General features: G+C 31.3%; 1 protein-coding gene across 1 annotated transcript; it reads left to right on the forward strand.

Annotated features, from left to right (window-relative positions):
- Positions 1 to 8769: 8769 nt before the first annotated feature.
- Positions 8770 to 11448, forward strand: LOC132182366 (putative terpene synthase 12). Its single transcript, XM_059595595.2, has 7 exons — positions 8770 to 8988; positions 9144 to 9414; positions 9510 to 9882; positions 10017 to 10235; positions 10442 to 10580; positions 10677 to 10925; positions 11045 to 11448. Exons 1-7 carry the CDS (start codon positions 8809 to 8811, stop codon positions 11330 to 11332), a joined length of 1719 nt encoding a protein of 572 aa, XP_059451578.2. The 5' UTR covers positions 8770 to 8808; the 3' UTR covers positions 11333 to 11448.
- The last annotated feature ends 1018 nt before the right edge of the window (positions 11449 to 12466 follow it).

Raw genomic sequence — 12466 nt, forward strand, 5'->3', positions numbered from 1 at the left:
ACCCTTGGTTATCAACTACGAATATGCATATGTTAAAGTATTGATTAAGTGATTAAATATTTTTTTATATATATATCAGCCTAAGCTTTTGAGACAAGTAGTGATATGACATGGTATGAGAGCCAAAGCTCTTAAGTTCGAACCTTGACCTCGTCAATTCAACCCTCATTGAAATTAAATATTCTATGTGTTAAACCTCACCTATTCAAAGATTTTGAGCCCACATGTGATGGAGAGTGTTAAAGCATTGATTAAGTGATTAAATTTATTTCTTCCTATCTACTTAAACTTTTACGATAACTGATATTTTAAAAGTATGTGTGATGGAGAAGTGAGTTGAGAATAAAAGTTTTGTTCCAAACTAGTAATTTAACGGTATGTGTCACGGAGATGTGAGATGATTATAAAAACTTGGTTCCAAATAATGTAGAGGTCATTAGCTAATTTTATGCCTAAAATAACCATAGAAGACTTCTAAATAATTAGTGGATAGTCTAAGGCTCTGGGGCTCTTTTATGTTGTTGTGTTGGAAAGTGCTAACCATTGTCTACACAAAAAATACAAAAGTGTTGGGTTCAGAGTCGGTTTAATTTTTGGTAAGTGCTAACCATTTGTCTATGCTGGTCGAATTACTTGCAGTAGATTTACAAATATAGGTTGTAGGTGCGCCTAGTGGTATTATGATTTTTACAATAAATTCTTAAGTTTTAATACCGCTAGCATGGTATAAAGTCAAGAAATCAAGAAATATACATTTTCTTAACCTTTGATCTAATTTTCGTAACTCTCCACTTTGCACATAAACATATATAAGACAACCAAAATATTTCAAAATTGAATAATCCACCGATTTACCTATACCATAATTATTCTAAAACCTTGAAATCAATCGCTACAAATGGATGTTGATTTGAGATGAAGCATGCATAACTAACTACATCAACCCATAAGCCTTTCAGCGTCGTACATTTAATTTCATGCATCTCGCCTTTTCAAGTAATATTCTGTTTATCCTTTCAACAACTATAATCTATTATGCGTTCCTTTAACCGTGAAGTAATGAGTAATGTCGTATGTTTTGACTTAAATATTCAGTGTCTTTATACTCCAATTCATTATTGAATCTAAATTACTTCACTTTTCTTCTAGCCTAATTTTACACCTGTACTTTTCACTGCTTATAGATGGTGAAAACCTCTCAGTTCTTGTGCTTCATAAAATAAACCCAGACATTTCTTCAGAAGTCATCAATAAAAATGACAACATTGAATTTAGGGAAATGATAGTGAGAGAGAGTTTCCTATCCTTATTTTTGGTTTGAGGTATGACTTTTTTTTTTTTTTTTTACATTGATGTTTATTGAGTAGTTTTTTCTTTTCCTATGTGTCCTAAAAGCAGTTCATTTTAAGTTATATATGTTGTTATGTTATTTCATTATTCGTTTTGTTGTTTTTTTTTTTTTTTCCTTATATTTTGTTCTAATTTATATAATTTTTTTTATTCAAATTTATTATTTTTCTTTTGTAAATTTTACGTTAAATTCAAGAAAATAATAGTGAAAAAGAGGTATGAGGTATGAAATTTTAGATTATGTTGATGTACTTTTTCCTATAACTCTGAATTTCATTGAAACTATGAAAAATATATAGAGAGATATTTATTTCATGTTGTTTTGTTTTTCCTCCTTTTTTTTTTTTTTTCTATTGTAATTTCTATATTATTTTTCATTCAAATTTCTTATTGTTCTTTTGTAAATTTAATTGACTTTGTTGTTCATTATTATTTATTATTTATTTATTTTATTTTTTGTGTTCCAATACTCCTTCCATGATTTTTTATCTCTTTCTTTGATGAAAGAAATAAAACTACACCTATGAGAACAAATATTTTAATATGTTTTATGGGTCTTATGATTTAAGGGTCTTATGTTTTAATTCATTCAAGGTTTTCTTCTTGCTGTTTTATTTTTTCTTTACTCTTCTTTCCATTTTAAATTACACATATGTGAATTTTTTAATATGTTTTAATTTATATGGATTAAAACTAAAATTATATATGGTTCTTATGAGAGTATATTTTTATATGATTTATATATTCATGCATACTTTATGTGTAATTGTGTCACTATGTTCAACAATATATTGTTGTATAACCTCTAATATTTTTTTTAAAAAAAAATTTATTAAAATAGGCATGATAAATTTTTTTACACAACTTTTTTGATCTATAATAAAAAATACAATGAAGATATATTTTAAGTTTTAAAATTAAATTATAATAAATAATTCTACGCATTACGCATTTTCTAAGCTAGTTTATTTAAATAAAAAGTAAAATGGTACCTTTCTTCGTTAAGATCGATGCTGAAAATTTTCAACACCCTAGTGTCCATGGGCCATGGCTATATGGTAGTCATGACTCATGGGTTTAAGGTGGGGTCTAAACTGAAATGAATTAGCGGCTGTTATAAGGCTAAGATCATGGGAGTCACATTCCTAGCTATAAGCAAACACACACATCAAAGTCCGTTCTGTTCATGATAAACAACAAATCACTAACTTTCACGAGTATTGTTATAGAAAAAATCTTGGATTTTTATCACTTTCATGTCAAGAGAGAGACCTAATTAGGAAAACAAATTTGTGAGAAAGCTGTCAATGAACTGGTAATAGTAATCTAATTGTGAGTATGAAAATCCATATTCGATCTTATCCAAGGTGTTAAGAAAACCAACTATATTAAAAATAATAGAGGCAATTCTCTTATTACTGATGAGATGGGGTTTTTGAAGAATAAAAATAACACAAAAAGTGGAGTAATGATATACATCACATCCGGCTTGAATGAACAATATTCATTCTGGATTATAAACAGTATGTACAGATTAAAAAAAATTAAAAACAGTAAATCTGTTTTACTGTTCACTCGTTTTACTGTTCACTCGGTGTAAGTACTTTCAACACTACTCCAAAACTTGTCTCCTCAAGGAAAATATGCTGGCTTGGAGATCTAAACGTACAGTAGTAGTGTTGTTGATATGAAATAAGGAGTAGGAAATATTGTATGGTTATTGCATGCTATACTGCTAGCCTGGCATTCTTGTGAACTTTAATGCTCCATGAAAGGCCAACTTCTTAGTTAGATCACTCCCACAAATTTGGTTGCTTGTTTGGCTGTTTCCTTTTGTTAGAGTGGTTGTAGGAAGCAGTATTATTGTATCTCAACAATCCCTTCTTTGCCATAAAGCTCATTAATAAATCATAATTTTTAATTTTTAATTTTGAGGCAGAGAAGCTTTTGGGTATGTTTCGAATATCTGAAAGTTCATCATTTATTTACTTATTTTATATGTACGTACACCTCTACTCATAAAACAACAACAAAACTACACATCAGATAGAGAAACCATTCCACATCATCCACTGAAATCTAATGGTAGACGTTTGTTTCTGGATGGAGAAGGGTTCAAAGGTGGTGGTCCTTAATTTTGAAGCTACTGTTGACAAATCAATGACAAGTCATAGCTAGCTAGGTTGCATTAAAATGACAAACTTAAAGCTACTGTTGACAATCGATCAAAGACTTGTCATCCCTTTACAGATACAAGGGAGCGTTGGCATAGGCCAAGCTAAGTCATAGCTTTATTTTATCTGACTATTTTATGATTTTCATGTGGATGGACTATTTTCCGTCAATTGCTTTTTTTTTTTTTTTTGGAACTTTTATTACTTTACGAACATGTTAAGAAATATAAATATATATTGACTTATTTGTACAATAAAAATTTTTTAAGATGAGTTTTTGAGTAATTATTTGACGTTGTATATTAAAAAAGAAATTATTACAAAATTTGGTATAAATTCAATCATATAAAATTATAAATATCAAAATACATTGAATATATTCCAACATGACGTACCTGCGCCACCTTTGAATTCCATTCACACAAGCTCATGATTCAAAGTCTCTTTAATTTTTGAGTGTTGCAACATTTTATTCGTCAACGAAAATATCTTCCTCTACGAGTGGCTTACAAAAACTCATCATCTCTGCCCACATTTGGATGATGCAAGACAAACACCAATCGATCCTAGGTTAGCAGTAAACCCACGTCTCCTCATGAGTCAAGTCTTTATTACATAAGCCAGTGTGATTGTGCAATTTTGAAGTAATTTTAAAAGGCTTACTTATGTTTTACTTGTGTCCTATTAATAATTATGTGGTTATTAAAATTATTATTGACCTTGTGATCGATCATTATTAAATTTTAATCAAAGGGTAATTTTAATAGCTACATCATTAATTCTAATAGGACATAAGTAAGACACAAATAGGCCTTTTAGAATTATTCGCAACTTTGTTTTGCCAATGCATTTTAACCAACCAAAATGTATTATATGTCATTAAAAAATAAATAAATAAGGCCAAGTGTTTACCTCAAAGTTTGATGTATATATGGCGGAATTTGTACTTGATGAGTTTTATTAAAAATGTTATTTCTCGAGTTTTGGATATCGGATTTGAGTAAGCTTGGTGGCTTTAGAAAGCTAATTCAAAGATCTACAAAGTTATGTTTTTTTTAGCTAATTTCGATGTTTCCTGGGTAAAAAGGGGCTACAAAGGAGATTGGAAAGCTGGATGGAAATAAAAGCAAGAATCCAAGAACGAAAGACTTGATTGCCCTATTGGGAACTTTAATGAAGATTTTATTCTATCAAATCAAATAATCCAGCAATCCAATATATTTTATTTTATTTTATTATTTACGTTATTTAAATTAGGATTTTATTTAATTGTAATTTTTCCTTTATTATTCTAGAAATTTTCATAATAGGCTTAGGTTTACTTTTGGTCCAAATTTGCTTAATTATTGTTATAAATACAATAGACCTAATATGTAAGAAGCAGTGTTGATTTTTATTATGATGGGTTTATCAATGAGAAATACTCTAAGGTTGAGTTTTCTTTTATGTTTTCCTTGAATCCTTGATAGACTCAAAGTTTTTAAGAAGAATTGTTTCTTTCTTGTTGTTTGTCTTTGTAACCCATGACGCCACGCTACATCAAAGTTGCTAATAAAAAAAAATTATGTATTTTAGATAAAGAGAAAACAAGGTATTAACATGATTTTTGTTTCATATTAGCTAAAACAATATCAAAATTTTAATTAGAGCTTGGATCTGGTAGTGATAATATGAGAAAAATAACTTCTATAATGTCTTAACACAAATTAAGAACTTTGTGCCCTCCAATAACAGTCTAACAATTCAACATGGAGCACCTTAAGCAAAATAAGCAAAAACACCTGATTTTTATATTCATATTACTCATATTCGCCTAAAAAAACTTATTTCCCACTTTTCCTATTCATCTACCCAAACTTGCTGCCGCCACCTCCCCCGGCCACGACGCCGCCCACAGCGCTCCTCCACGCCGATAATATATATATATATATATATATATATATATATATATATATACATCTCTCTCTCTCTCTCATTGAGAGCAGAGCATATTGCAAAAAAAAAAAAAAAACTCTTAATATGAGCAGAGTTTGAGCTTGTTAATGTGGTCTGGTTGGCGTTGTCTCCAGCGTGGTCTAGGCTGGCCGGCGGTGAGATCTAGTGGCTGGTGGTTGGTATAGGTAGGATGAATAGGAAAATTTTATTCTCAAGATCTTTTATTTTAAGGCGTATGAGGTCTTAACGAATAAAATTCATGTGTTTTTGTTCATTTTTGTTAAAGTATTTCACGCTGATTTTGTATGCCTTCATTGGATGGCACAAAGATCTTGATTTATGCTAAGACCTTATAAAAGTTATTATCTAATATGAGATAGACATCATTTGGAATTGGGACACGAACTTCTCTCGAGTACATGTAAATAAAATATCTCTGTGTGAGAGAGAGAGAGAGAGAAAATTGTTTTGTATTTGATTTGTTTATAAATATATTTTTTTTTGGACAAAAAAAATCTGTACGTGCCCATCTATATATGCATGTGTTTCACATTTTGATGCAGACGTTACGAACAATATATGTTGTCAATAGACCTACGTCTCCTCCTCGACAGCATGGCTGACAAACTAGTCCAGTCATATATACAAGCACACTCATTATTTATTTATTTATTTATTTTAATTAATATTTTTTTTTATATCCATAAGTGACTTTTAAAATTATCATAAAATTAAAATCTAATAAAAATTCATCTTATATTAATTCAATTGTTATTTTAACATGGATGTGAAAAATAGATGTGAAAAAATACTTATATCTATATACACAGCATAACCCTTGAAATCATAGGTGGGACTCTGTTGGTCAACATGTTACTTCTGTTGATATGTCAACAAAACATATATATCTTTGGGACAACTTAGAACATTCCAACCGGCTAAATGTTATTTTGGAAAAGTATGTTACTAATAACCAACAAAGAAGACTAGAAAAAAAGGCATCTAAAACCAGCAAAACAATACAAACACAAAGGAACAAAGCAATCTTAACAGCAAACAGCTTTCTATACAATTCTGCTATCACGGCCTATACAACCCATATATACATCTCAGACGACAGCTCACAACCACGCACTCATATCCTGCATAAGCCCTTGTAATTGTGGAACTTTTTTTTTTTTTTTTGCCAATGCATTATTTGTTATTTTACTTACTATTTTTTTAATGTGCATATACGATTTAAATGACATTAATTTTGTCTACTCCAAACTTCTGGCCTTGATCAGCTCTGCTTTCAAATTATTGGTTTTCTTAATATGTTTTGTGCGATATTTTTTATTTTTAGATTGAAAAAGTATTATATATATATATGTGTGTGTGTGTGAGAGTGAGAGATAAAATTGTTTTGTATTTGATTTGTTTATAAATATTTTTTTTGGACAAAAAAAAATAAAAATCTGTACGTACCCATCTATATGTGTTTCACATTTTGATGCAGACGTTACGGACTATATATGTTACCAATAAACCTACGTCTCCTCCTCGACAGCTTGACTGACAAGTGACAACATATCTTTGGGACCATGCACTTAGAACATTCCACGCATCCGGCTAAATGATATTTTGGCCAACGTTGTTAAAAGTATGTTTTTGGTAATCTGTAATTATTTTGCAGTGCTTCTTGCAACAAAGTGTCGTAGGCCTTGATCTATATATATATATATATATAGCTAAACCGCCTGAACGAGGAGAAAAGAAAAGAGAATTAATAAAACTTTAGTCAAATATACTCCAGCTTAATAAAAGAATCCGTTAGTTTCTTTAAAGGATTTTAAAATTTCTACCATTCAATCTGCATCACTCGTTTAACAAAAAAAAAAGGCCACAAAAATGGTACCATGAGAATCTCTATCTCTATTTCCACCGTATGTATTTTAAATAAAGAGAAAACAAGGTATTAACGTGATTTTAGTCTCATATTAGCTAAAACACATACAATATCAAAGTTTTAGAGCAACAACTGGTAGTGATGCTCTGAGGTGTACATTATTTAGGACACTAACTTCTCTTAATAATTAGCACATGTAAATAAAACATTTTTGGTATCACTGACACAGTTTAATTGGTCGAAAATCATGTCTTATAAAATAAAAGTTATTAAATCTAATATTCCTCTCTTCTTTTTTTTTTTCTTTCTTGTGCAGATATGTGGTAAAAAAAAAAAAAAAAAAAAAAGGGATTCTTTCCATAAAAGTTAAAAATGAATTAAATTGGAGATTTTCCTAATCGGATGTGCCTAGACGCATTGGGGCCATTCACATGCTAATTCAACGTCTCTCTAAATATTGGGACCGCCATTCACGTTATGATAAAACATATCATTTCCGGAGTGATGTAACATTTTCTTCGTCATCTCAGATATCTACCTCTACGTACGATTTAAATGACATTAATTTTGTATACTTCAAACTTGTGGCCTTGATCAGCTCTGCTTTCAAATAATTGGTTTTGTGGCCTACATATAATATTCTACTTTCAAATTATTGCTTTTATTAATATGTTTTGAAGCATATTTTTATTTTTATTTTATTTTTTATTTTTAGATTGAAAAGTATTTTAGGTTACGGACAGAAATTAAATTTCTGTCCCTAGCTAGGTTACCATTCAACCTACGTCTCCTCCATGACAGCTTGACTGACAAATTAGTCAAGTCATATACATAATACTCGTAACACTACACTTAATCGGACTTCTTTATATTTATTTTTTAATATTTATGAGTGACTTTAAAAATTATTATAAAATTAAAATTCAATAAAAATTTATCTTATAATTATATTCAATTATTATTTTAAAAGTCCCCTATAATATAATAAATGTATGTGAAAAAGTGAAAATAAGTGTAGAAATATTACTTTACATACACACACATCATAACCCTTGTAATCCTGCACGGGACTCTTTGGTGGTTAATTAAGATGTTACTTCTGTTGATATGTCAATAAAACATCCTTAATTGGGACCAGTTAGAACATTGCATCAAGCTAAAAACGTTATTTTGGCTGCCCAAGTTGGGAACCATAAACCCTACGAAAACTCGCCATCATATTCCCCCTTCCCCTCTTTGCTTAGAAAAAAAAAAAAAAAAAAAAAAAAACTCGCCATCATATTGCAGCGCATGCGTTTCACGTACGCTAGGTTAATTAATTAATCAACTAAACATTTGTCGGTGGCCAGGGTCCCACAAGTGCTTAATGAAAGAAATTCTATATATAGCGGTTCACGACTACTATACGTGGAATGTCACCAATCTGCGTATTCCCCTTATCCCACAGTTTCTCTTTGCCTCATGGCTTTCCAAAATAACACAATGATAAAGACACCTCTTCTTCTCGACCAAAAATGTGGGCAGTCCCGATGCTCAGCAAAAACACAAACTTCCCCTTTACAAGTTGAAAGACAGTCCGCCAATTACAAGCCAAGCTTTTGGAGTTACGATTTTGTGCAGTCCTTAAACAATCATTATGCGGTAACCATGAACCATTTCTTTATATGTATAACACCAACGTGTGCTTTATTTATTTCCCCTACCTTGATTTCAATTTTAATATTAACAATTATTATCATTAACGTACGGTATACATATTTAGATATCTCAAATATTGTGATCATGCATGCATACAGGATGAAAAGTACAAAGATAGGGCAAAGAAGCTGGAGGAGGATGTGAGGAGTATGATTCATAATGAAAACGCAGACTCATTGGCAACTCTTGAACTGATTGACGATGTTCAACGATTAGGTTTGGGATACCGATTTAAGACAGAAATAACAAGAGCCCTTGACAACTATGCATCTTCGAAAGGCTGTAATGATGAAAGAATTGACAAGTGTCTCCATGCTACTGCTCTAAGCTTTAGGCTCCTCAGACAACAAGGCTATCAGGTCTCTCAAGGTACGTATATGATACAGTCGCTAATTAAAGCTTTTTGATTTCATTTCCCATGTTCATCTCACCATCTTCTTATATCATATTTGTATGAATCGCAGATGTATTTAACAGTTTCAAGGACGATAGTGGGAATTTCAAGGAATGCCTTACAAAGGATGTCAAAGGAATGTTGAGTCTATATGAAGCTTCTTATCTTGGCTTTGAAGGAGAAAACCTCTTGGACGAGGCCACGACATTCACAAGAATGCATCTCAAGGACCTCAGAGGAGATGTGAGCAAAAGCATGGCAGAACAAGTTAGTCATGCAGTGGAGGTTCCATTGCACCATAGAATGCTAAGGCTAGAAGCTCGGTGGTATATTGAGGCATACAATAAGAGGGAAGATGCAAATTCTCTTCTACTTGAACTTGCAAAGTTGGATTTTAACATAGTGCAGTCTGTGTTTCAAAGAGAACTTCAAGATATGTCAAGGTACGTAAGAAATGTTTGAAGTATTTGTTCACATAAGTAATTAAGGTAGACTTTTGTTAAAAGTTGAAAATTGACTTTGCCATGACTTGAATGTTAAGTTGAAAACTTATTTGATTTCACTTTATGACTTTTAGGTGGTGGAAAGATATGGGTCTGGCAAACAAGTTGAGCTTCACCAGAGATAGATTGATGGAATGCTATTTTTGGACAATAGGAATGGCCTTTGAACCTCAATTAAGTAATTTTCGTAAAGGGTTAACGAAAGTGGCTGCTCTTGTTACCACCATTGATGATGTCTATGATGTTTATGGTACCTTGGATGAATTAGAGCTATTTACTGATGCGGTTGAAAGGTTAATTCTTGATAACTCTTCCCTTAATTTCCCCTTTCTCAACCCCACCCCACCCCCACCCCCACCCAAAAAAATAAAATAAAAATAAAAATATGAGACAAAAAGAGAGAAAAACTAGGAATGTAATGGAATCCCTTACTTATAACTTTTATGTTATACAACTAAGAAAATCATACTCTTAATTTCTCGATGCATGGTGTTTTCAGATGGGATATCAATGCCGTGAAAAATCTTCCCCACTATATGAAGTTATGCTTCTTAGCTCTCTACAACACTATTAATGAGATGGTATATGAAACACTTAAGGAGAAAGGAGATAACACCCTTCCATACCTAACAAAAGCAGTATGTGCAACAATCCTATTGTTTTTTTTTTAGATGAATAGAATTTCCTTTGAAATATTAAACCTAATAGTCTTGGGGTTTCTTCTTTTATTTTAGTGGGCTGACCTGTGCAAAACATTCCTACAAGAAGCAAAGTGGAGTTACAACAAAGAAATGCCAACCTTCAAGGACTATCTTGATAATGCTTGGCTATCGGTTTCGGGGGCGATTGCCCTTGTTCATTCTTATTTTTTCTTGAATGAAGAGTTCACAAAGCAGGGACTTGAGGGCTTAGAAAAATACCACGACCTTTTGCGTTGGCCTTCAATTATTTTTCGACTTTGCAATGATCTCAGTACTTCAGCGGTATTTATTTTACAGCATTCCACAGTGTCTTTTGTGTTGAATGAATTTTAGGGTCTATATGATCATATTTGGAAGCACTACTTTAGACTAACATATTTAGCTGCTTATTTGAAATACAGGGAGAATTAAAGAGAGGCGAAACTGCAAATTCAATTCATTGCTACATGCGTGACACTGGTGTTTCCGAGGAAATTGCTAGTAAACACATGAGAAACATGATTGATAGGATTTGGAAAAAGATGAATGAAGAGCGAGTAGTTGATTCTCCATTTGGAGAAAATTTAGTGGTAACAGCAATCAACCTTGCTCGGATTGCTCAATGCACATACCAATATGGAGATGGGCATGGAGCACCAGACAAAAAAGCAAAAAATCGAGTCCTGTCATTAATAATAGAGCCTGTTTGACTCATTGAGAGATAGACCTTTCTCTATTAATTTCAAACATGTACGTGTAGCAAAGATGTGTGCCGAAAATGAAAAACTAGTCGCAAATAAAGTAGCTTCTAGGCTACGTTTGATTACATTTTTGTTTTCTATCTCTAATTTTGCTTTTTATTTTTAACATAAATATATTTATAAATAACTCAAAACTCCTAAGCTTATTATAACCCCACTCAAAGACTTTCCAAAATATAATTTTTTTAATTTTTTAATTTTTTAATTTTTTTTTTAATTTTTAATTTATTTTTTTATGAATTTAAATTATCAATCTCCCCAACAACATAAAATATTTATTGTTTCACTCAAACACCATAGATAAAAAAATAATAATAAAAAAAAATAGGAAAATTGGTAAGCGCTAGCAATAGTCGACACAGGTACATTGACGTCAGAGACGGACGTACTTGGACTGTTGAGTGGACACGTCAACCTGCCTCATTTGTAAAAGTGGTATATGAATATACTTTAGTACTTTTCAATTCGACCCTTGCTAGTTGCCTTTTAAAAAAGGGGTCTAAAAAATAAATTCACAGATAAACGTGGTTTCATGTAGCCTAAAAAAAAGTGTTCTAAAATGAATTTGATCTAAATTTACATCAAAATTGATGATATTTATTAGTTAATAAACAAGTTTTATCTCCAAAACTTTATCGAACATTAGAAAAAACAATTGAAAATATAACTTCAACATTATGAGCATAATGTAGTTTATTGTTAGACTTTTGAGGAATATCAATTTTTTTTTGAAATTGTGTCAAATATTTTGGTAAGCACCAAAATATCAAGATGTTGTATGATTCGAACCAATTAGTAATAGAACATAGCAAAGGATAAATCAAATACTTCGAGAGAAAAGTGATCTCCAATGGCTACTTCGAGAGGGACAATCTGTGTTTTCGAGAGACAATAGTTATTGGCTTTCAATTTGTTTTGAAAAAAGTTTTGCAAGCTATGGAGGGTAGGGGAGGGGTCTGTTGAAGAAGAAGCCATGCATGTGAGAAACGTGAGTCATAAATGGCTCTGATACGATGTTAAATCATCACTTATCTCAAAAACTTAAACTTTATAATAAAAGGTAAATTTAATTACATTATCATT

This window comes from Corylus avellana, chromosome 5 (assembly GCF_965113065.1).
Source record: "Corylus avellana chromosome 5, dhCorAvel1.hap1.2, whole genome shotgun sequence".
In the NCBI taxonomy this organism is placed as follows: Eukaryota; Viridiplantae; Streptophyta; class Magnoliopsida; order Fagales; family Betulaceae; genus Corylus; species Corylus avellana.